Source organism: Sapajus apella, unplaced genomic scaffold (genome assembly GCF_009761245.1).
Source record: "Sapajus apella isolate SASKATOON/1434 unplaced genomic scaffold, GSC_monkey_1.0 scaffold94, whole genome shotgun sequence".
Lineage (NCBI taxonomy): Eukaryota > Metazoa > Chordata > Mammalia > Primates > Cebidae > Sapajus > Sapajus apella.
The window spans coordinates 2,237,444-2,249,979 of NW_022437034.1; the positions used below are offsets into that span (position 1 = coordinate 2,237,444).

At 48.5% G+C, this 12,536-nt stretch overlaps 1 protein-coding gene across 3 annotated transcripts; it reads right to left on the reverse strand.

Annotated features, from left to right (window-relative positions):
• Positions 1-776: 776 nt before the first annotated feature.
• Positions 777-6,056, reverse strand: PCBD1 (pterin-4 alpha-carbinolamine dehydratase 1). 3 transcript variants are annotated; one of them, XM_032256260.1, is made up of 4 exons: positions 5,806-6,056; positions 3,061-3,192; positions 2,416-2,496; positions 777-1,312 (listed from the first exon to the last, which is right to left on the reverse strand). In XM_032256260.1, the coding sequence occupies exons 1-4, from the start codon at positions 5,806-5,808 to the stop codon at positions 1,214-1,216; spliced, it is 315 nt and encodes a 104-aa protein (XP_032112151.1). In that variant the 5' UTR covers positions 5,809-6,056; the 3' UTR covers positions 777-1,213. The 3 variants fall into 3 exon arrangements, with proteins under 3 accessions (XP_032112151.1, XP_032112150.1, XP_032112149.1); XM_032256259.1 differs by having other exon boundaries at positions 5,794-5,848; XM_032256258.1 differs by lacking the exon at positions 5,806-6,056 and adding an exon at positions 3,906-4,174.
• Positions 6,057-12,536: the final 6,480 nt, after the last annotated feature.

A 12,536-nucleotide genomic window follows, 5' to 3' on the forward strand; every position in this document is an offset into this window, starting at 1 on the left:
CAGAAACTCCCTCACAGACACACCCAGAATGACCAAATGCCTGGGCACCCCATGGCCCAATCAAGTTGACACATAAAATTAGCCATCACAGCCAGGAAGAAGATATAGGTTGAGTATTCCTTATCTTAAAGGTGTGGGATCACCAGATGTGTTTCAGATAGAGAATTTTGGAATATTTGCATTATCCTGACTAGCATCTATAATCTGAAAATCGGAAATCTAAAATGATCCAATGAGCATTTCCTTTGAGCATCATGTTGGCACTCAAAAAGTTTCAGATTTTGGATTTCGAATTTTCAAATTAGGAATGTTCAACCTGTAATATGGCCCCAAACTGCCTTTCTAGACATAGGTTCTACAATGAATATAATACCTGTGACCTTCACATCCTTATCTGTGTTCATGGTGTTCTTTCGGCTCTCTCTGCCTCTCAAGAATCCTACCCAGGTCTTCAAGGCATAGCTCAAAGCCTCCAGATTTGCCCTTGTCACGATTAATCACTTGCGTCCCCCTTAGCTCATTTTTATCCTGCTATCTAGCGTTAATTCAACTTAGTAACAGTTAATTAGTACTAGTTAATAGTTAATTGTGTTCCTGTTTGATGATAATCACATGATACACCCTAGATGATAATGAACCTGAAGGCAAGGTGGTCTGGTCCCTCTCTTTTCCCGGTACCTTCAACAGTGCCTAGCATAGAGGAAGTGCTTTCATTTAAATGCCTATTGACTCCAATTTGGATTGACCTGTGGAAAAGAAGTTTCTAGCGCCCGAGACCAAGTGATATCATAGTTTTATTTGAGACATAAAAGCACATGTGTTTCTGTTACATAGTGTAGGTTTAGGGTATTGGTTTCTAAGACAAGACTATTTCACCCTCTGTCACAGCTTCCTGGGAAATGAATTAGGGAGCAAGATACAGCCTGGCAAGAAAATCATTATTGTTGCTGGGAAGTTGCAAAGAAAGGGGAGAGCTTATTCAAATCAGTGTAACAGAGCCCCCAGGATAAAGAGAGTGGTACAGGGAAAAGGTCTAAATTCCTGATGTTGGTAGGGATGCTGGCACATCCCACAGCCAGGACTCACCCCTCAGTGGAGGCAACTGGGTCTTGGGAGGGAAGTCGGGAGAGGCCAAGGGCTCCTCAGCTCCCTCCCTGGATTCCCAGTTCAGTCACCCCTTCCCCCAGAGGAATTCAAAGAGGAAGGGCGGGGTCTACGTCATGGACACTGCTACTTGTTCAATGAAGCTGGCCAGGTTTATGTCCCGTTCTGAAAGGCCGGCACACTCGTGGGTGCTCAGTGTGATGTGGACCTGAAACGAAACCAGAAATTCTGCTTCCACGGACTTAAGAACAGGAGGGAGTCAACAGCAGCTGGGCTCAACCCCACTAGGAGTTCCAGAATAGCAGCTGGCCACTACGATCTCTCCTGGGGACTCCTTCGTGACCGTCTGTCACAACATCTTCTGCATCTCCCCTTATGCTGTCTTTCAAAAATAATTGTGACTTCAGCTATACAGTAAAAACATCCAAATGTCAAGAGCAAACTAAAAGCTAAAGACAAAACCAAAAACCAATGCCAACTCCTAAACACTATCCATTCACATATGGCCTCTTTCACCTTTACTGCTTTTATAAACAGAAACCAGCAGAGCTTTTGGCACGTGGTAGACATTTCATGACTGTTTTCATCATTAAGCAATTTGATAGACTGGCTATGTGTGTGCATTCTTAGTTCAAGTTTATTAAGTTTTCATTCTTCCATACCTCCGGCAAGATTAAAGCCGTTTAGAGCTATGAACCCTGAATAAGTATGCCCGACTCCCATAGCCTTTCCTTTCTTGGGTTTTGTCTTCTTTTCTTTTGAGACGGAGTTTCACTCTTGTCACCCAGACTGGAGTGCAATGGCGCGATCTTGGCTCACTGCAACCTCCGCCTCCTGGGTTCAAGCAATTCTCCTGCCTCAGCCTCCCAAGTAGCTGGGACTACAGGCGTGCACCACCATGCCCAATTAATTTTTGTATTTTTAGTAGAGACGGGGTTTCACCATGTTGACCAAGATGGTCTTGATCTCTTGACCTTGTGATCCACCCACCTCAGCCTCCCAAAGTGCTGGGATAATAGGCGTGGGCCACCGTGCCGGGCTGGTTTTGCCTTCTTAATGTCTGCTTTAACCCCAAGTATCGCATGCATCTTTTAATTTGCATTTCTTTATAGTAAGACTGATGATTTTTTTTCCAGGTGTATTTATGTTGATTTTAGGTATATGCAATCTCAGTGAGCTTGGGAACGAGATGGGTGGATGACCTGTGGGTCAGGAAGGCGCAGTGTTAAGTCCCAAAGCCTTCAGAATGTGTCAGAGTTCACAGGATTTGTATGGGGGCAGAGCACAACAGAGGCACATAGCATCACTCACCTTGTTGTACACGTTAAACCATTCAGGATGGTGGTCCAGTTTCTCAGCCTGCAGGGCCACTCTTGTCATAAACCCAAAAGCCTATTTAAGTGAAGTGAGAGCTAGGTTAGTTTCTAAGAGAAAGGACTTCTGGACATCACCAAGTCAAGGCCTAGACACAGGAGGATGAATTAGCTTCCTCCCAGGAGACTCCCCTCTCTTTAATCATTTCCCCCTTGACATCTTGTCACTGGTTATCAGGCTTGAGTTCAAGGTTTTCCCTGCAGTAGGAAGAAAGTCTTAGGACACCAACAAGGTGGAAACACCACAGCAGGCTTTTGGTCTGGCCAGTCTTGGCTGTCTGTTCAAATGTCTTCAGATGTACATGGTTCCTATTGAACTATCTCCTCAGAGGACTGTTGCTAAAAGTTCCAGGAAAGGAGAGCCCAAGACACATCACATCCTCCTACTCTCCAGTCCCCAAAGATGACACTTTCCGAGTTAGGCAGGAAAATTAATTTCCCCACCGGCACAGCTCCCAAATAACTGGATGCGTGTGGTGTCGGAGAGTCTTGGCTAACAGGACATGCAGGGAGAGAACATGCTCTGGAAGGTGACCCCGTCAGCCCCAGTCTCAGAAAACTCTGTCCTGCCCTGGTGCCATACCCTGTTGAAGTCTTTGAAATGAAACTGCTTGAAGATGGCATCGCGGCCTTCCAGCTCATTCCACCCCACGGCCCTCAGGTTTGGCAGCAGCTGGTCCCTCTCCTCGGCGCTCAGCCTGTGTGCTTTGCCAGCCTAGAAGAGGGGGAAAAAAACAGAGGCCCAAGGGCATTTCTTTTTAAAGGTCAAAACAGAGGGGCTCCAACCTTTAGGGGAACTTAGCCAGCCTCCACTGGCTGCTTTGGATGTGGGTGACCAAAGGGCAGCAGGTCTTTGAGCAATAGGCCGGGAGGCCTCAAGGGTGGCACCCTGCCTAGGAGGCGAGGTCCGGGCTTGTCCACCGATAGGCTCTCACATCTTGGGTTTTCCACACATCACAGAGAAGGGAAATCCCAAAGGCAATGTAATGCATATGACCTGGACAGAGAGGCACTCTTCTCCAACCCTGCCCTCAAAGCCTTACAGACCCTCCCTCCATGAGATCTATTATATCCATGAGGGCGTAAAAGCAAAATAAATTCCAGATGCAAATATGTTACTCCACAACCTCTCAGGAAAAGAGTACCCATGACTGTCCCCTGCTCCTTTTCCTATTATGTACTTCATCATATGCGCCCCACGTCCCTGCCATAACTTTCATGTGTATTGAAGAGGAAACAGGCCTAGAGAGGGGAAATAACTTGTCTACTGTTCTTTCCCGCCCACCCCTAAGTAGTGATGGCACAGGCAGCATTTTCAAAGTGTGGTCTGTGTGTCAGCATCCCTGGGGCTGGGCAAAGGAGCCAGCATTTAAAATAAGCGTCCAGCCCATTCTCAGCTACACTGCAGATGACCGCCGCTGACACTACCTCTAGCAGGTCCTCAATCATGCTCCCATGCAGCCTCTGGCCCTGAGCCGCCTGGGCTCGGTTTCTCAGGGTTTCCGTCTTCTTTTCTGGTTGGTTGGTAAGCTCAGGCCACAGAGCTCAGTCCCCAGAGTGGAAGGAACTTGGCCAAAGGCAGCTGGCAAACCCAGTGTCCCATCCTATTTACCTATTGTGCAAAGCACCCTCAAGGCAGTCCAAATTGGCACATTTCAGGCCATGAGTGGAACCTCAGAGAATGCAAGGAAGCAAGGGTCAGTTTCATCCTAGGAGGATCCAGTTCTAGGAGCTTAACAGATCCCAGAACCTAGGCTTCTAGAGTAGCTCCACCCCAGGGCAGAAATAGAGTGCTGAATTCAGAAGGAATAATTTAGGGATGGGGGGAAATGTGAGGGAGAATAATTCAGCTTTTATGAGGCAGCCTACAGACTGAACACGGTGTGTTGATTGGCAGGTTTCAGCGCCGGTTTCACCATTTACCAGCCAGGTGGCTGTCCCTCTCTTGGCAGAACCTCCACCTCCACAGATCATCATGAGGTGCCAATGGGGCACTTTAGGAAACGCCACTGTTATAAAGCAAATGTCATCTGCATTAAAAAAAATACTTCCTAAGGCAAGTAGGCTTGTGATGGGCCTGGTAGCATTTGGGGTAGTTGAAGCATCGCAGCGCTTTTCCAAATCCGTCTTTTTTCCCTCCTGAAAACGTGAGATCTCTCTGGGCTGATGAGGCTTGGCCGCTGCTCCCCTCCGCTCTGGATGGCTACAGGGGTGGAATGGCAGCAGCGATTTGCCTCATCTGCCCAATAGGAAGGTCTCTACTCCAGAGCCAGCCCTCTCCCAGTGGCTGACCCTCTGGTCCGTGTATCCAGGCAACCAGAAGTCAGCCGAGGAGGCATCAGAGCCCACTGTTTACTTCCTTCGCTCTTAAAGGGGTGGGTGGATCCAGGTGAGTTCTTGGGAGGCTTCCCTTTCTCGGTAGACTCTTCGGGAACCCCCAAGTTGCACAGCCGGGGGCTGAACTGACAAACCTTCCAGCTGCCGGCTCTGGAGACAGAGATGGGGAAGGGGATCCTGTTTGCTTAGTAAATCGTTGCCTCCTCTGGTGAGGTGTGCGGGATGGTTACTGATTTCCCAAGCCTGCATCTCTGGGGCCTCAGCGCCCCTCACAAACAGCCCCACTCATCCTCTCTGCCGCAAGTCCCTCTCCTATCAAAAAGCCCTCCCGGTCCCGACTGCTCTGAAGGCCCCTGGACCTGAAATGGCCTGGTGACGCTCCAGAGCCTACAGCAGAGCAAGGGCCCGCCCCCGCCCCGGGGTTGCAAGAGAAGCTCACCCGGGAGGAGGGCTGACCCTGCGCCCCGAATCCCCGTGGCCGGGCATGGGCCTCAAACCGGCTTAGGGGCTGGCTCTGGGGCCCGGGACAGCACAGGGGCGCAGAGCCTGAGTCTCAGGCAGACCCTGTACCCGGGGTGCTAGCCGGAAGGGGCGGCGGACAGGCACGCACAGGAGCGCGCAAACTCAGCCTCCCTCCCGCTCCCACCCCAGTACAAAGCAGAATCGGGCCACTAAGGGGAAGAGATCTGCGGACTGCCTCATCACGGTCTTCCCCCGCCCCCGGCAGGGTCCCGGACCGAGCCTGGCCTGGGTCAGGGCAGGCCTGGCCTCCCGCCTGGCTGGGACCCGGACCCGCTACCGCCCCTCTCAGGGCCTCAGCCTCCTCCCCGCGCCGCCGGCGACAGGGAGCCGGGCAGAGACCCGACTCTCCGACCCCGGCGGCTCCGCAGGGGGCTCGAAGGGAGCCTCCCCTGCCGCCCCCCGCCCCCACCTCGCCCGCGGCTGCCCCGGCCCAGCTGCCTGGATCCCGGCGACGCACCCTTGGGCTCACCATGGCGCGGGCGGCAGCAGGTGGCTGGCGGAGAGGGCAGGCGGCGGCCAGGCGCGCAGGCGGCAGTCCCGGGGCGGGGCCGCGCTGGGGCCGCCCCCGGGTAATGATTAACGTCCCCAGCCAGGGACGCGCTGGGCTTGCTTCCTTCCAGCACTTTCCTCGCTGCTCAGAGCCATCCTGCGTGCTCGTTTCATGGGGCTAGGGTGAAGCATGAGGGCTCCAGACGCCCGCTTCTGGGTTGGAATCCCACCCCGCCGCTTACAGCTGGGTGGCCCTGGGCGCCAGAATACCTGTTTTTCTTTATAAAAATATTTTATTTGGATATAATTGACGTTATAATTGCACATATTCAAAGTGCACAATTTGATAAATCTTAATATGTTTCCCTGTTCCCTCGTGAAACCATCACCATGATCAAGATTATGAACATATCATCACACCTGCAAGTTTTCTTGTGCCCTTTGGTAACTAACCCCTTCCTCCAGAAACCCCCTAGCCAGGCAACTAGGGATGTGCTGTAGGTCACTATAAATTAGTTTGCATTTTCTAGAATTTTATGTAAATGAAACCATACAGTATATACTCAGGTTAACTGTTTTGGGGTTCAGCCATGGTTTGCATATATCAGTGGTTTCTTCCTTTTATGGCTCAGTAAATTTATTTTATAGTATTGCATTATTGTACAGGCAGACTACAATTTCTTTAGCAATTCACTGTTGGACATTTGGGTTATTTACCTTTTGGCTCTTACAAATAAAGCTGCAATGGATATGGCACACAAGTCTTTGAAAGTTCACATGTTTTCATTTTCCTTGAGTAACACTTAGGAATGGAATGCCTGGGTCGTATGGTAGGTGAACTTTTATAATCTATTAGGAAACTGCCACACTGTTTTGCAAAGTGGTTGTATCATTTTACATTCCCAGCAGCAGTGTATGAGAGTTGCAGTTCTGTGTCCTCACCAACACTTGGTATAGTCAGCCTTTTTAATTTTAGCCATTCTAATTGGTGTGTAGCAGTATCTCATTGAGGTTCTGTGTTTCCTTGATGATTAATGATATTGAATATCTTTTCGTGTGCTAAGGATAAGCACACGAATAGAATAGTGAATAGCATGTTTGAATTTCTGGCCCATTAAAAAAGAAACTGGGTTGTTTGTTTTCATATCGAGTTTTGAGGGTTTTTTATTCTGGATATAAGGGCATGACCAGGCATGTGACTTGCAAATATTTTCTTTGCATTATCTTATGGTTCCTTTCAAAGAGCAAACCTTCTTAATTGTGATGAAATCCAATTTATCAAATGTTTCTTTTAAGGATTGCTATTTTGATGTTGTACGCATAGAGATCTTGGCCTAACCCCATATCACAAAAGTTTTCTCCTATGTTTTATAGCTTTTGGTTTTACATGTAGTCTGTGATCCACTTTGAGTAAGTATTTTTGTATGGTTCAAGTTACAGATCCAGGTTGACTTTTGCATATGGATATTCAGTTATTCCTTTCTCCACTGAATTGTCTTTGCCCCTTTTAAAAAAATCAATTGACTGTATATGTGTGGGTTTATTTCTGAGCCCTTTCTCCTGTTCCATTGGTCTGCTTGTCCATCATGACAGAATACCACCTTGTCTTGATTATTTTAGCTTTATGAATCTTAGAGTCAGGTTGGAAAACGGATGTGTGTTATGTACCAGTTCAGAAACCCTTTCTCTGGAGAATCTAGAAATGTCCTCTCACATTTCACATTTTTTCTATTAACTTTTATTCTTGTAGTCCATTTTTATTCTCCCCCCGCAACCGCCCATAGCTGCCTCTCTAATGTGTTAATGTGTATTTTTGTTTGCACATGTTCTTGCAAAATGTGTGGTGTTGTTTCGTCTATATGTATTTTTAAATTTATGGAAATGGTATTATGTAAATATATTACATTTCTCAGTCTGTTTCTTACAAAACAGAGTATTTAGTGGAAAATTAAGATCTACCTATGTTGTTATATGTATATTCAATCTGTAGCTTTTAACTGTGGCCTAGTATTTTGTAATGAGAGTCTGCCGTGGCTTCTTGTTCTATTGGTGATGGACACTCAGGTTCCCTTCAACTGTCTGCTGCCACCACCACCTCCCAAGCCCATAAGCATGTGGACACACACACACACACACACACATACACACACAGAGTAAAACAACAATGCTGCTGCCATGAACATCTCCAATAGCTCCTGGACCGTGGGCAGTTTCTTGGGTAACTTAAGTATATTCATACCCTATAAATCCATCAACTCCCACCTTGGGTGTGTATCTCAAAATAGTTCTAGATGATGTCGGAACGGGGATGCCAGTCCTCATTCTCGTCTGTACGGTGTGAGGGGGTGCTATTTCCATATGCACCTTACACGTACATACTCACACTTCACATTAGCCAACTTTTAATTTTTTGTCGGGCTAATAGCTTTTAAATGAGAGCTCACTGTGATTCGGGATTCTTCTTGACCCCTTTGCCGGGCTTGCAGCAGGGAGTGCCACTGTGACTGCATGCTCAGCCCCTGGCAGGAGGGAGCATGTGAGTGAGCAAATGCAGGGTCCAGCCAGCTGCATTAAGCCATGACACAGGAACAGGCTCCGCGTGGGGCCCAGGCCAGACCAGGTGTGTCACCCCGAGGAGAATGCGGTAGCGCCCAGGCAGGGGTGCCCAAAGTCCAGAGAGGGGTGTTACAGTGTGCTAATTAGTTCTTTTAGTTCCACCATCTGCAGCCTGACGGATGGCGGTATGTTAGCAGCTCAGTCGGCCCCTTTCTCTGCTCTAGCCCGTGGCTCCGGGACCAGCTTGGCCCTGCTGCTTCCACTGTGTGGGGCAGCTGCCCTACACCACTGAGGGCAGAGGGCCAGTGTTACAGCCTTTCTGGGTACCCACGGTTGGTGGCTCCCAAGCTGTTGTCCTGCATTCAAGAAGAATGAGGTCATGCTGACAATTGAAGGGTAATGAGGATGGAGAATTTTATTGAGTAATGAAACAGCTCTTGGTGGAGAGGGAATGAGAAGGTCGGATCATCTCTCTCAGTGTGGCTGAGACTAGGTGTTTTTATAGGCACAGGATGGGGGAGGGGGCGGGCTGTAGGTAGTAGTAGAAAAGGCAACATTTGATTGATTAAAAAGCATTATTCAGAAAGAGCCAATCAGGAAAGGATGGGCAAACAGGAACAGAAGTTCCCACCCTGGGTTGAGGGTTTCATTCCTAACCTGCACTCCAGGCTGCTTTTGGATTGAAGGTGGGGCTTCACTGGGGACCCGCTCCTGTCTGCCTAGGCATCTGTCTGCCTCCTGCTGCTCTCAATTGTTTTACTCTACGTTGTTTTCTGATGGCTAATGATTTTGAGACCCTCTTCATATGCTGGTTACCATTTGGGGCTTACTATTTGTGAATTCCTTTTTAATATCCTTTGCCAATTTTTAAGAATTTACAGTTCTCTCTTTTTTAGTTGGTTTGTGGGTGTTTATATAAAATCTAGACATTAATTGCTTATCAGTTTTGGTATTGCAAATATCTCCTCCCATTCTGCCATCTGTATACTAACTTCTTCCCTCACGTCCATGATGTCTGTGGGCAGATATCTTATATTTTGGTATAATAAGATTTATCTTTTTTCCCTCTGCCTTATAATTTTGTGCATTTGAAAATTTATTTGATAAGCTCTCTCCCCGCCCTGCTACGAAAATATTCTCCCTTTTCTTTTGTTAACTTTATAATTAAGTAGATTTAAGATCTAAATGTAAAAGGTCCCTTTTGGAATGTAGTGCTAGGCAGGATGTTAGTCTCCGAAGACAGCCCCCAGTGAACCATGACTCCCAGTACTCATGCCCTGCATAGTTCTCACCCATGTTGAATCTGGAATGGCTCAGTATGACCAATCAAATATGGAAAAAATGTCACCATGTCACGTTGCTTGATACAGTGTCTTGCTCTGTCGCCCAAGCTGGAATGCAGTGGTGCAATCATAGCTCACTATAGCCTTGACCTCCTAGGCTCAAGCAATCCTTCTGCCTCAGCTCCCCCAGGTAGGCACCACGCCTGGATAATTTTTAAATTTTTTATAAAGGTGGGATCTTCCTATGTTGCCCAGGCTGGTCTCAAACTCCTGGGCTCAAATGATCCTCTTACCTTGGCCTCCCAAATGTTGGGATTCCAGGTGTGAGCCACCACACCCAGCTATAACTTCTAAGACTAGGCCAGAGAAATGCTGGGATCTGTTAATCATCCTCCAGCTGCATGAGTGAGCCTCCTGGATGCCCAGGCCTGCCAAACCTTCAGATGACTTCAGCCCCAGGAGACATCTGGCTTCAATCCCATGTGAGGCCCTAAGTGAGACCGGTCAACCCATGGAACCATGAGAAATAATACTTTTTGTTTTAAGGCACTCAGTGTGGTGACTTGTTCTGCAGCAATAAGAACAAAGGGCAGGAAAAAAAATGGGTGCCTGGAAGTGGAGTGTTGCCATAAAAGCAATCTAAAACGTGTAGCATTAGGTTGAGAATGGGTGGTGAGAAAGGGCAGAGGAAAGACTTAAGGACAGCAAGAAGTACTCACAGCCTTGCTGTCACACTTCACAATAAGAAAAGACTGCATGCACTACAAAGTCATCACTTTTCCTGAGCTCACCAGGGAGCTGAGCTCACAGCGTAACCAAGTAGCCTGAATTCCAAGGGGGCAGGCCCCTCCAAGGAGGGGCTATTGGGCAGCGCTCGGAGGAAGGGGCAGCCTCCATTAAAGTGGGTAAGAAGAAAGAAATCAGTTCAGTTTTAACAAATTGTTGGGAGCCAGGTGTGGGCTGGCATGTCGGTCTGAGGTGGCAGGTTTCATTCCACCTGGCAGGGGGCCCAGACAAGGTAAGAATTTGCACACACTAACCGCCCCCTCTCTGTGCATCCTCGCAGGGTGCTCCTCCAAGGGAGGGAGTGGGGAAGGATGACGGAAGGAGAGGGACCCAGTCAGTGGTGTGGGGGCTGAAGGGGCCGTTTTTGCTGTGGGAAAACAGCCCAACCTCTTGTCCCAAGCCCCCTGTTCAGTGGAGCAAAAACCTTCAGCCACGAGCAGAGGCCAACAAAGCCTGTCACTCCCAGGGCCCAGCCCAGCCCCATGGTGGCTTCATTTCTGGTAGGAGAACCCCCCTACCCTTGGGGGAGGTCCAGGAAACCATCCTGGGACCAGGATTCTATGTCAATATCATTCCAGGTCAGCTGCCTCCTGGCAGAAAGGGAAGCTCTCCCACACAGATCTGCCCCAGACATAAGGCAGGGCCCACTGCCCTGAGGCAGATGAGTGGGAAGGTTGAGAAAGCTCCACTGCCCAGAACACCAGAGAGCCTCTGCCTACCTCCCCACCACGAACCTGGTGGTGGGCAGCAAGAATACGGGAAATATGAAGAAAGACGCCTCCTTCCTGTGGGACCGCTGGGGGATGGCAATTAATAGCACAGCGAGAGACCACTGTACACCTCCGGGATGACCGGATAAAAGGCCACCTGACCCCACCATGTGCTGATGTGGTGTCGCTGGAACTCTCAGACTTAGCTGGTGGACATGTAAAATGCTTCAGCCACTTTTTCTTTTTAGTGCCATTAAATTTTACATTTATTTTGTGGTTATTTGACTAGTGTCTGCTGTGTTAGCTTGCTAGGGCTGCCATAACAAATTATCAAAAACCTGGTGGCTTATTCACTCACCATCCTGGAGGCCAGAAGTCTGAATGGAGGCGTCCACAGGGCCCAGCTTCCCCCGAGGGTTCAGGGGAAAGTCTTTCCTCACCTCTTCCAGCTCCTGGTGGCTCCTGGTGTTCCTTGGCTTGTGGCAGCATTGCTCCCATCTCTGCCTCTGTCTTCACGTGGCCTCCTTCCCTGTGTCTCTAAGTCTTTTTCTTCCGTGTCCAGAGCCCGGAGCACATTCTTCACTGACATCATTCACTGCTGCGGCTTTTGGAATCCTGTCACTCGTGAAAACACCAGAGGCCACTGGAGCCTACGGCTGCCCATCATGTCAAGATCTGCTGATACCACAGCAGCACTCAGCAGTGGCAGCCCGTTGCTTCAGCTGCTGGAAAAACAAAAGGCCGTCCGCTGAGTCGGAGGTCCCACCAGAAGCCAGGTCAGCTACTTCTGAAAACATTTGGCAATTTCAGCTTCTTTATGAAGTGAAACAGGCACTTACCTACGTATCAGCACAGAAGGCTATGTACTGTATACTATATTACTCTTTCTATTCTGAAAACCACAAAACCACGTATAGGGAGAGAAAAGATTAGTGATTGCAAGGGGCTGAAAGGGGTGGGAGGGAAGGAGTAGACTAGAGAGGGGCACAAGGGAAATTAAACAAAGCGTTCTATACATGTTTATTGTGGCATGACCACATGACTAAATGCCTTTGTCAAAAAAGATGAATATGTAGGAACACTTCCTTTTCAGTAACCTGGAAGAGAGGCGTGGTACCTACTGAACTCATGCTGGACTTCTAGCAGCGTAGAAGACCATTGAGAAGAGGGAGAGAAATGAACTGAATAGAGAGCCCTGGGCAGTCTTCCCAGTTAGCAAATGATTCTCAAGGTAAGAAGTGGCTTCATGGTAAAGATCAAGTCAAGGGGAAAGCTGTAAGACTCCTGTTATGACCTTACAAAGATTTAAGACTCTGTCTTATAGATACTTTCAGGTAAACAATAGGGCTTCTAAGAATCTGCTTGATGTGCCTCCT